Genomic DNA, 12,638 nt, shown 5'->3' with positions numbered 1-12,638 from the left:
ATAGAAACACTCAGCAGGTCAGGCAGCATGTGCGGAGATAAAAACAAAATTACCATTTCAGGTTGTTTCCACAAACACCACCTGTCCTGCTGTGTGATGAAGTTATAGAACATAGAACAGTACAGCACAGGAATGGGCCCTTCGGCCCACAATCTTTGTGCTGAACATGATACCAAGTTAAACTGATCTCAGATGCTTGTACATGATCCATGTCCCTCTATTCCCTGCACATCGATGAGCCTATCTAAATGTCTCTTAAATACCACTATCATACACTCCACCACCACCCCTGGCAATGCGTTCCAGCCTTCACTACTCTCTGTGTAAAAGACTTGCCCCGCGCATCTCCATTAAACTCCCCCCTCTCACCTTATAGCTACTGTATGCCCTGTAGAGTTGCACATTTCCAACCTAAGAAAAAGGTTCTGATTGTCTGCCCTATTTATGCCTCTGATCATTTTATATACTTCTATCAAGTCTCCCCATAATCTCTGACATTCCAGAGAAAACAATCCAAGTCTATCTAATCTCTCCTTGTAGCTGAAACACTCTGATCCATGCAACAATCTGGAAACCTCCTCTGCACCCTCTCCAAAGCTTACACATCTCTCCTGTATTGGGAAGACCAGAACTGCACACAATACTCCAAATGCAGCTTGAACAAAGTCCTATAGAGTTGCATCATGACTTCCTGATTCAATGTCCCAAGCAATGAAAGCAACCATACCATACGTCTTTCTTTACCATGCTGTTTAATTGTGCTGCTACCTTCAATGAGCTAAGAACTTGGAGTCCTGGATCCCTCTGCACATCATTACTGTTACGGGTCTTGCCATTTATTGTATACTTTCCCCTTTGTATGGAACAAGCTGCCAGAGGAGGGAGTAGAGGCAGGTACTATCGCAATGTTTAAGAAACATTTAGACAGGTACATGGATAGGACAGGTTTAGAGGGTTATGGGCCAAACTCAGGTAGGTGGGACTAGTGTAGATGGGACGTTGGCCGTGTGGGCAAGTTGGGCCAAAGGGCCTATTTAAGATTCTATGACTATAGACATCTTTCCTGTATCAGGGTGAGCAAAACTGAACACAATATTTCAAATGTGGCTTCACCAATATCTTGTACAACTGTAACATAACATCCCAACTTCTCTACACAATGCCCTGACTGAAGAGACTAGTGTACCGAAAGCCTTGTTGACCGCCGTCCACCTGTGACGTAAATTTCAAGGATATCCCTGTGCTCTACAACATTCCCCTGAGCCCTGTCATTCACTGTGAAGGTCCTGCTCTAGTTTGAATCCCGGAATGCAACACCGTGCACTTATCTGCATAGAAACATAGAAACATAGAAAATAGGTGCAGGAGGAGGCCATTTGGCCCTTCGAGCCATCACCGCCATTCACTGTGATCATGGTTGATCGTCCCCAATCAATAAACCGTGCCTGCCTTCTCCCCATATCCCTTGACTCCACTAGCCCCTAGAGCTCTATCTAACTCTCTCTTAAATCCATCCAGTGACTTGGCCTCCACTGCCCTCTGTGGCAGGGAATTCCATAAATTCACAACTCTCTGGGTGAAAAGGTTTTTTCTCACCTCAGTCTTAAATGACCTCCCCTTTATTCTAAGACTGTGGCCCCTGGTTCTGGACTCGCCCAACATTGGGAACATTTTTCCTGCATCTAGCTTGTCCAGTCCTTTTATAATTTTATATGTTTCTATACGAACCCCCTCATCCTTCTAAACTCCAGTGAATACAAGCCTAGTCTTTTCAATCTTTCCTCATATGACAGTCCTGCCATCCCAGGGATCAATCTCGTGAACCTACGCTGCACTGCCTCAATCACAAGGATGTCCTTCCTCAAATTAGGAGACCAAAACTGTACGCAATACTCCAGATGTGGTCTCACCAGAGCCCTATACAACTGCAGAAGAACCTCTTTACTCCTATACTGAAATCCTCTTGTTATGAAGGCCAACATTCCATTAGCTTTCTTCACTGCCTGCTGTACCTGTAAGCCAACTTTCAGTGACCGGTGTACAAGGACGCCCAGGTCTCGCTGCACCTCCCCCTTACCTAATCTAGCCCCATTGAGATAATAATCTGCCCCCTTGCTTTTGCTGCTAAAGTGGATAACCTCACATTTATCTATATTATACTGCATCTGCCACGCATCTGCCCACTCACTCAACCTGTCCTGGTCACCCTGCAACCTCCTAACATACTCTTCACAGCTCACACTGCCACCCAGCTTTGTGTCATCCGCAAACTTGCTAGTGTTGCTCCTAATTCCCTTTTCCAAATCATTAATATATATGGTAAACAGTTGCGGCCCCAACACCGAGCCTTGTGGCACTCCACTCGCCACTGCCTGCCATTCTGAAAAGGGCCCGTTCACTCCTACTCTTTGCTTCCTGTCTGCCAACCAATTTTCTATCCATGTCAACACCCTACCCCCAATACCATGTGCTCTAATTTTAGTCACCAGTCTCCCGTGCGGGACCTTATCAAAGGCTTTCTGAAAGTCTAGATATACTACATCCACAGGAACCCATCCATTTTACTTGCTATCCAAATTAAACGCCATTAACCATTCCTCAGCCCACTTGCCCAATTGGTCAAAGTCATGCTGTAAACTTCGTTAACTACAATACCACCCACTTAAGTGTCATAGGTTCAGGAGGTCTTTTTTTTGCTATTCTATTTTTCTATCAAATAACATGAGAATAAGCAAATAAATCGTAAATTCTATGGAGAAAAAAAACAATCAATTTGAACCATTGCAAAAACAAAGACTGAAGATTATCAATCCGTATCCGGCCCGTGTATTTGCAAGAGTATGTGCTACCAGTTGTCCTCAGCTACAGACATTTGATGGTATTGTTCACAGAGGGAGACTATGTGAGTATATTCATTGGTCATTAATCTCACAGGTGTTGCTGACCAAAGGTGAATTTTCCTCCTCTGCCTTCTACTTTGCAACCAAAAGTGACTGCAGGTTTGATATTAAGTGAGAAACCTTTTCCAAACGAGTGTTGGTTCTGAGTCCAATAGTCAGCAGTTAGAGTTATAGTGTCATTCAGTCATACAGCATAGAAACAGGCCCTTCAGCCCATTATGTCCAAGCTGACCATTACTATACTAATCTACCACTGCAAAACCAAATAAAACACAAAGTTCTTCAATCTGAAGAAGGGTCTCGACCCGAAACGTCTCGACCCGAAACATCACCCATTCCTTCTCTCCAGAGATGCTGTCTGTCCCACTGAGTTACTCAGCATTTTGTGTCTACCTTTGATTTAAACCAACATCTGCAGCTCTTTCCTCCAAAGGTAACTCAGTGGGTCAGGCAGCATCTCAGGAGGACATGGATAGGCAAAGTTTTGGGTCGGGGACTAACCGTAGCGGGGGAGAGAATACTGAAAAGAGATAGGGGCAGGGCAAAGCCTGGCAAGTTTATAGGTGGATACAGGTAAGTGGGGGTCTCTGAGTGGCAAATGAGGGGGGAAAGGCTAGAGACAAAAAGGAGGCCAGGAGACAAAGGGTATTGATGAGAAGAGAAGAGAAATGGAAAGGGGAGTGAAATGTAAAGCCTGAGGGAGGGATAGAGATGAAAGTGGACAGGGGGAGGGGAAGGGAGTTGAGATAGTGAGAGAGTGTGAGTGCATCAGGATCAGGTAAGAGAGGGGATGGATAGTGGGAAGTAGAAGACAAAAAAAATTATGGAGTGTTACCTAAAATTGGAACATTCAATATTTGTACCGTTGGGTTGTTAGATATCCAAGCGTAACTGCTTCCTCCAGTTTGCGCGTGACCTCACTCTGGCAATGGAGGAAGCCCAGGAAAGTAAGGTCAGTATGGGAATGGGAGCAGAATTAAAATAGTTAATAACTGGGAGATCCAGAAGGCCTAGGCGGACCGAGCACACGTGATCAGCAAAACGGTAGGCTTGTCTACGAAGCCTCGCTGATGTAAAGAAATTCACATGGAAAGCACTAAATATATTAGCTGAGGTTAGATGAGGTGCATATGAACTTCTGTCTATACTAATCCCATTTATCCAAACTAGACCCATTACCTATGCTTCGAAGATTCAAGTGTCTATCTAGATAGATAGTCATGGAGTGATACAGTGTGGAAACAGGCCCTTCGGCAAAACTTGCCCACACTGGCCAACATACCCCAGCTACACTGGTCACACCTGCCTGCGCTTGGTCCATATCCTTCCAAACGTGTTCTATCCATGTACCTGTCTAGCTGTTTCTTAAATGGTGGATAGTCCCAGCCTCAACTACCTCTAGCAACTTGTTCCATACACCCACCGTCCTTTGTGTGAAAAAGGTACCCCCCAGATTCCTATTAAATCTTTTCCCATTCCCCTTGAACCTATGTCCTCTGGTCCTCGATTCTCCTACTCTGGGCAAGAGATGCTTCTTAAGTAATAAAGGTGAAGCTCTGAGGGCAGGCCAAGTTTTTTTTTAAGTGATTATGCCTGCAGGAAGTTGTCCTCTTGTATGGATTTTCACATTGTAACTATGAGTAATTTATCTAAAGGAACAAACAAAAAGAGTATGGCAAATTATTTGCCCTCTTTATCCACTTACTGGTCTTTGTCCAAAACACAGAAGGAGTCCAAGAATGGGAAGTTGGCAGTTATGCTTTCAAAGTCTTCTTGGGAGATGTAACCATCATGGTCATGATCATAGTTCCTAAATACAGACTAAAAACTCTAATGAGCTTTCATTGGAGACAGAACAAACAAAGCAAAAAAGATTCCACAGCAAAAATGCACCAGCTTCTTGCCTGATGGAAATGACATGGGCAAGCAAGATAAGTTGGCCAATTCTCAGAAATTCAATGTCCTGTGCAGAGCATGGTGAAATGTTGGAGTTGCATCAGAGAACCTTTGCAGTGAGATATGGTCTCAGCTCCATGTCAAGGTACACCACTGCCAACATTCTCCTGCGAATTCCCATGAAATTTCCATCTAAGGACACTACAGGAGTCCAAGACTAAATTATAAAATCACGCGCCCTGGGCTCCCCACATTGTGAGGTCTTGAGGGGAAAGCAATAGGCAGTGAAGAGTATGTTGTACTGCAGAATTGGAAATATCTGACATTAAGTAAGATGGTCTCTTTCCCAATTCCACTCCACAGCACTTCAAGAGGCCGCTTAGAGGAGTGTCTGCCTACTCACTAAAATTCCACTGGGAGGCATGGAAAGAAAGTGGCAAATATTTTAACTAACAAAATAGTGGGATGCAGGAGACTGTTACATTCTCAATATTTACACAAACCATTTGTAATGGGAAACTGATCTGATACCACATGAAGCCCTGCATGCTTCTTTGATACTTAAATAAGTTTCTCATCTTCCCCATATTTGACACATAGGTAAACCTAACTGTTTCTCTCTCCACAGATGCTCGCTGACCAAATGTGTATTTGCAGTGTGTTTTGTCTGTGTGACATTACAATACTTGCAATGTTTGGTTGCTAGAAATTAGTTCAAGACACGGCTTGATTTGGCCACACTGTGTCTTGCTTGAAACCCTCCAAATATTGGGAGTGCTGTGCCATCAATAAAACCCAATCATTTATATTCCTATATCTCCTAAATTGGTCCTTAATTGTTGTAAAGGAATCCTGGTTTGCCTCCCTCACTCTACACTGTAAACCTGAGATCATCCAAAGCACCACTACTGTTGCATCAAACCATGTCCCTATATCAATAGTCTTTGCTGGCTCCTAGTTAATTTTCACCTTCATTACAACCCTTCTGTGGCCTCACCCTTCCCAATAATCCATTCATTTGGAATGTGGCTCCAAAAGCATCCACAATTGTAACTGTGTCACCAATGTCAGCTGTAACCCTAGTTCTTTTGCTGCACACTTCTAGAATTCCCTCTTTGAACATTTCTGCCTCTGTACCTCAGTCTTCTTCTTCCAAGCAGGGATCTGCTCAGATATAAAGATAAAGTCCAACTCAAACCCAATCAATCTGAACCTGAGCTGAGCCAAATTTTCTATACCGAATCTGGCCATCACCATGTTTGCTAATGTCCAGAGAATCAGTCCTGATGTCCTGATGGTCTTGAAAAGGTGGATATTATGTGTCCTCTTGAAGGATAATCTAGAATTAGGGATCCCCTTTCAAAAATAAAGCTTCCCCCATTTAACGTTTTTAATAATTCAGTCCAATATCCTGGAATTGAGGAGACAAATCACGTTTACAAATTAGCTAAGATATGAGGAAACCCGTCCTTCAATGTCCCTGACTCCCTTCTCTTTCCTCTTTAAGACCATAAAGTCTAAAGTCAACTGTCCTAACATCTCCTTCTGTGGCTTGACATCTAATTGCATTTAATGGCCATCCAGAAAGGGCACTATAGAAATAAAGATTGTTGTTGTTAGGATCATGTTCAGAGTTGTGCTATTCTGTTGTTCTCCACCAACAACCCCAGTTCTTTCCCCCCACCTTCAGTTTGCTGACATTCACTAATTTAACTCACACAGGAATATATTTCCCAGAGAGGTTCTCATAACCATGGATCAATATCTTAATATATGTCAACACCTTCAGAAGCCCATCCTGAGTGGAAGTAACAGCCCTGTGAAATAGTCTTCTTAACATGGAGCAGAATTACTAGTGCTTCACAATCATTTTACCTCAAGAAGAAAACTACTCTTGCATAGCATTGGGCTACATTTCATATCAGGCACCATAAATTGAGATAGAAATGTACAGCACAGTACAAAGAACAGGTATATTGGTTTGGTTTATGTGTACTTACATCAACTGTCTTTCGGATATGCTTGTTAATGATGGTGGGATCTGGTTTTGGTGTCAGTCCAGGTTCCCAGTCCACTAGTGCCACAGATTTGTTTGGAGTGGTTGGTGTGCTGGGCTATGAAGACACAGATCCAAGTGGAGCTCATAATATTCCATGCATTCTAGTGCATTACGTCGATATGTTACATTACAATGCCTCATTATATTTCATAGTACATAAGCACAAATACTGGTCATTTGGCCAAATGCTACACATAATCCTCTTGTCCCACTTTCTCACCTTCTTCTCACCTTCCATTATTTCTTGTTTGCCTACCTACCTTCCCTTTTGCACTGTGATACCACCAGATAATATCAAATGGACAATGCAGTGTGGGAATTCTCGCACTGCCTTTTCTACAGAAAGCTGCTTGCTATTTTTGTGCTATTTTAACCACAATAGTATAGAGAACTGATTGGCAAATCTTTGTGGAATGGTAGTAATGTAGAGTCATTAGATGTCCAAAAGGCATTTGACAAGGTGGCTGATGCATAAATTAAGAGCCCAACGTATAGGAGGAAATGCGTTAGCAGGGATTGAAATCAAGCTGACACACACAAAATACTGTGCAGTTTGACACTCAGCAGGACACGCAGCAGGACACGCAGCAGGACACGCAGCACCCCTGGAGAACATGGATAGGTGTTGTTTCGAGCTAGAACCTTACTTCAGACTGGTCTGAAGACATGTTCTGGCCTGAAACCTCTCCAGCATTTTGTGTCTATTAGATTTTACTTTAGACTTTAGAAATACGGAAACAGGCCCTTCGGCCACCAAGTCCGTGATGACCAACAATCACCAGCGTTGCAATATTCTACACACTAGGGACATAGAAACATAGAAGATGGGTGCAGGAGAAGGCTATTCGGCCCTTCGAGCGAGTGATCATTATGATCATGGCTGATCATCCAAAATCAGTACCCCGTTTCAGCTTTTTCCCCATATCTCTTGATTCCCTTAGCCCTAAGAGGTAAATCTAACTTTGTCTTGAAAACATCTGGTGAATTGGCCTTCACTGCCTTCTGTGGCAGATTTTGTAATTCCACAGATTCACAACTCACTGGGTGAAAACGTTTTTCCTCATCTCAGTCCTAAATGGCCTACCCCTTATTCTTAACCTGGTGAGCCTATGCTGCACTCCCTCAATAGCAATAATGTCCTTCCTCAAATTAGAGCAAAATTGCTCACAATACTCCAGGTGCGGTCTCACCAGGGCCCTGTACAACTGCACTAGGACCTCCTTGCTCCTAAACTCAAATCTTCTCGCAATGAAGGCCAATCTTCACTGCCTGCTGCTTACTTTCAGTGACTGATGTACAAGCACATCCAGGTCTCGTTGCACCTCCCCTTCTCCTAATCCGGCAATTTACAATTTTACCGAATCAATGAGGGTCAGTCAGTTTCTTCCCGCTCCTTTTTTCCTGTATGCCAACCATCCAAGTTGGTGCATCAACTCCAATCCACAGTGCTTTAATTTCCACTCAACTCTTAATAAGGCAACAGAAGAGTGGTCCCAACCCAAAACGTCATCTGTCCATTTCTCTCCACGGATGACACGTTGGGTTCCTCTTGCAATTAGATTTTTGCTCGATTCAAACATCAGCAGCCTCTTATTCCTTCCATGCAAATATCCAGATTTAAAAACAGCTTCTTCCCCACTGCTATCCAACTCAATCACCTTTCACACCCCATTCCCGTTGGTGCTGTCATGCTTTTACTCCTAACCCTCGCTCATTAACTTATTCTGTTATTGTACTTCAATATTTTTTCCACTAATGTTTTGCAACACAATCTTGCTGTATTCTGCTGCTTTACACTTGTTGTATTTATCATTAGATTTGGACAGATATATGAATAGGAAGGGTTCAGAGAGCTATGGGCCAAATGCAGGTAAATAGTACTAGCCCAGAATACGTACTTATTCAGCATTGACAAGGTGGGCCAGTGCCTGTTTCCATGCTGTACGGCTCTATGACTATTACTGTATGTATAATGTTTACTCTGAGCGGCATGTGAACAATGTATTTCATTGCGCCTGGTGCTTATGGTAAATCTAATTTAATTGAATGCCATGTCCACAACAAACACTGTGGGGTGAGATCAGGAGTTGGGAGGGATCGCCAGTGGGTACATCCCATATGTAACTAGGACGTTCATCTGCTGAGGAGTTTGGTATGTGTGTACTTACTCAGCTCAATGGCAATGATGCCCATGAAAGTTACCAATAGCAAAGTGAAGTCCCCACCTACCATTGACTTTGGATTCCTCGGTTCACGGAGTAATGACAGTTCATAGATTTCATCTTCCGTATGATATAAATCCAGGGACAGCTGCACAAAACACAATTAATAGGGTCCGTAAAGTTCATTTAAAGCATGCAATATTTATCATATTGAAACAAGGAACTGCAGATGCTGGTTTACAACAAAGTACACAAAGTGCTCAACAGGTCAAGCAGCATTCCTGGATAATCTGGATAGATGACATTTGGGTTGGGACTTTTCTTCAGACTGATTGCGGTGGGGGGAGTAAGTAGGAAGAGCGAAGGGACACAACAAAGGCTCGTGAGTGACAGGTGGATAGAGGTGAAGGGGGGGTTATCCAAGCAGAATATGAAATGCTATTGCTCCAGTTTTTTCATGTGGCCTCACTCTGGCAATGTAGGAGGCCCAGAACATAAATGTCAGTATGGGAATGAGAAGGGAAATTAAAACGTGTAGCAATCCAGAAATCCAGTCAGTCTTGGCAGACTGGCCAATGTTCGACAAAACATTACCAAGTCTATGCTTGGTCTCTCCAATGTAAAGGAGGTAATATCTCGACCTGAAACATCATTTATTCCTTTTCTCCAGAGATGCTGTCTGACCCGCTGAGTTACTCCAGATTTATATGTCTATTTTCGTTAATAACTATCATTTCTGGTTTGCAGGTTTTATTGCGGAGCACACTGTAAAACTGCCCAGAAATTGAGATAAATCTGCAACACAAGGGAACATTAAGTTGAATTCCATGTGCTCTGTGCAATAAACCCTCAGAATGACAGACCTCCCTCTATATAGCGGATTTCAGTTATAGCGGAATGTAGCCCCGGTTGCACCCCACCCCCCCCTCACTTCCACCAGTTACCCAAAGACCTGGCGCCACATGACGTACTTCCAGCCGCGTGAGTGAAGAGAGTGAGCAGGTATCACGAGCACCGGACCTGTCCCAGGCCTGTGAACGGGCCTGGGAATTTTCCCTTTTTTAACCCCCCCCCCCCCCCCCCTGCCTCCTCCCAATGCCCCATTTCTTCTATCCTGGCCTTAGGTTAAACTTTACCCTCATCAGTTATAGTGGACAATTGGCAATTGCAGACACCACCCCCCCCACCCCCCCCAGTCCACTCGGTAACATTTGTGTTTGAGTTACTCCAGCACTTTGTGTCTATCTACAGAGTGTAGAATATAGTTCTCAACATTGTAGCACAACAGTTTCATAGACAAAGCCCAATGTCCACAATGGGGTAGAGCTGAAATTCCAGCTTAAATCAATTTGACAACTCAGATATGTTACATGAAACATAGGCTCATCATTCGGAGGAAAGGGCAAGTCTTTTACTCACTGTTTCATATTAAGCGCTTACTGCAGTGCTGGTTTGATAGCTAAATGGTACAGATATACGTAAATACATGCATCACACACAGACACATAGATACATAGAAAATACGGGCAGGAATAGGCCATTTGGCCCTTCGAGCCAGCACCGCCATTCAATATGATCATGGCTGATCATCCACAATCAGTACCCCGCTCCTGCCTTCTCCCCATATCCCTTGATTCCGCTAACCCCAAGAGCCAGCTACACACACACAAGCAATAATTATAGATTAAAGGCCATTTGGCCCATTTACTTCAGGCCAACATATATACTGTGCACACACACACATATACATAAGCATATATGTTGGCACACATACAGACACATATAATCTCATCTGACCAAACTTACTGTTAACAGGTGTATTAAATCCATATTTGGTTCTAAGTGAGGATTTGCATCCTGAAGTGAAACCAGTTCATTAAATGTAACATACAGTTGCTGCATTTTGACGATGTTCACTTTATTATCGTCTGTCCAGTCTGGAAAAGCCACTTGAACTGCAATCAGGTCCTTTAAGTGAACACCCAGAATTGGAATCTTAAAGCCCTCGCAGTCAACAAAAGCCTTTCGATAGCTGCAGTAGTTTCCATTGGAAGAGACCAGCTCAGTCATTTCATTCCAGACCTGGCAAAGCAAACAGAACAATAAATGGGATAATAAGTCAAATATATCTAAAGTAAAAGCCTAAACATAGAAAGTGACATTAAAGGAAATTAGAGCTTTTCTATTCTAAATAGCATGGTGTGATTTAAAAAATATTCCAGTGCTCCTGCAGACACCCTGGTACCTACAAAACATGTGATCTTATTACCTGGTACAACAAGGTAGTAAATATATGTCATTGGCACTAAGTGCAAGTGCAAGACTTGGTGACATTGGCATTAAGTGCAAGACATGTATCATCTGGACTTGGAAATAAATTACTGTTTTCCAACAGTACTGCAGAAGCACCTTTCAGCCAAAGAACTGCAGCAGTTCCAGACATTGGTTCCCCACCATGTTCTCAAGAGTTATCAGGGAGAGGCAATTGCAAATTTGCCCAGATCCCATAACTGAGTAATCAATCAAATCTACAAAACTGATATAAATCGACAGGGTTTTGTATTCTGAATATTTGGACATTATAATTAAACCTTAATAATGCAATACCTCCAGTGGATATTCACATATAATATGTGGAGAGAAACTATGTTATTGAAAAGATGTTGAAAATCTGGAAAGAGTGCAGAGAAGATTTACGAAGATGTTGCCAGGACTCGAGACCCTGAACTATAGGGAGAGGTTGAGCAGTCTAGGACTCTATTTCTTTCAGCGGGGTGAGGGGTGATCTAGTAGAGGTGTGCAAAATCATGAGAGGAACAGATCGGGTAAACACTGAGTCTCTTGCCCAGAGTAGAGGGCTATGGGCCAAACGCAGGCAGGTGGGACTAGTGTAGAAGGGACACTCAGAGCTCCCATGGATTTTGAAGTAACAGCAACAAAGAGAAGCAGGAGAAAGCACTGATTGGCTCTAGCCCAAGTGGGAGGAGAGTTAGAAGTGAGTCAGAGGGGGAAAACAGTTGAAAAGGAGGGGCAAAGTGCAGGCAGACTTAACTCAGAGCTCCCGTGGATTTTGAAGCAACAGCAACAAAGAGAAGCAGGGAAAAGCACTGATTGGCTCTAGCCAGAGTGGGAGGAGAGTTAGAAGTGAGTCAGAGGGGGAAAACAGTTTAAAACTGAGGAATTTGGTTTGTAAATTGGTAAATTAGCCAATTTATCGGTCAATATAAGCAAGACGGCTCTTAGGGAGCGGCAGTGAGGGAAATGCTTGTGAGTAAAGTGTGAGTCTTTGGCTCGAGAGTCTTAGGAGAGGAGGCTACACATAAAGTGCGAGAGGACGGAACGCGGTGAACACATGTCGGGGCAGATGAGACAGTGTGAGGCTTGCAGAATGTGGGAGCCCAGGGACACAGATGGAGCCTCTGGTTGCTACAACTGTGGCAAGCGAATCCAGCTTCAGCTCCTAAAGGACTGTGTTGGGGCACTGGAGAAGCAACTGGATGACCTCAGGGCCATCCGGGAAAACGAGAGTTTCCTAGAAAGGACCTACAGTGAGGTAGTCACGCCGAGGTTACGGGAAGAACCAAGTTGTGTGACGGAGAGAAAGGGTGGAAATCGTGGAGT

General features: G+C 43.5%; 1 protein-coding gene across 2 annotated transcripts in view; it reads right to left on the bottom strand.

The window, feature by feature from the left end:
• Positions 1 to 12,638, bottom strand: part of rasgrp3 (RAS guanyl releasing protein 3) — a 118,144-nt gene that overhangs the window by 29,674 nt on the left and 75,832 nt on the right. For both annotated transcript variants that reach the window (XM_033025825.1, XM_033025824.1), the window contains exons 9-12: positions 10,824 to 11,099; positions 9,085 to 9,165; positions 6,797 to 6,910; positions 4,606 to 4,721 (exon numbers count right to left, since the gene is read on the bottom strand). In XM_033025825.1, coding sequence (XP_032881716.1) covers positions 4,606 to 4,721; positions 6,797 to 6,910; positions 9,085 to 9,165; positions 10,824 to 11,099 — 587 coding nt within the window. The remainder of the gene's footprint in view (positions 1 to 4,605; positions 4,722 to 6,796; positions 6,911 to 9,084; positions 9,166 to 10,823; positions 11,100 to 12,638) is intronic.

Source organism: Amblyraja radiata, chromosome 8 (genome assembly GCF_010909765.2).
Source record: "Amblyraja radiata isolate CabotCenter1 chromosome 8, sAmbRad1.1.pri, whole genome shotgun sequence".
NCBI classification, from domain to species: Eukaryota; Metazoa; Chordata; class Chondrichthyes; order Rajiformes; family Rajidae; genus Amblyraja; species Amblyraja radiata.
Note: the sequence above shows the minus strand (reverse complement) of the source record. Positions and strands in the feature narration are given on the sequence as shown.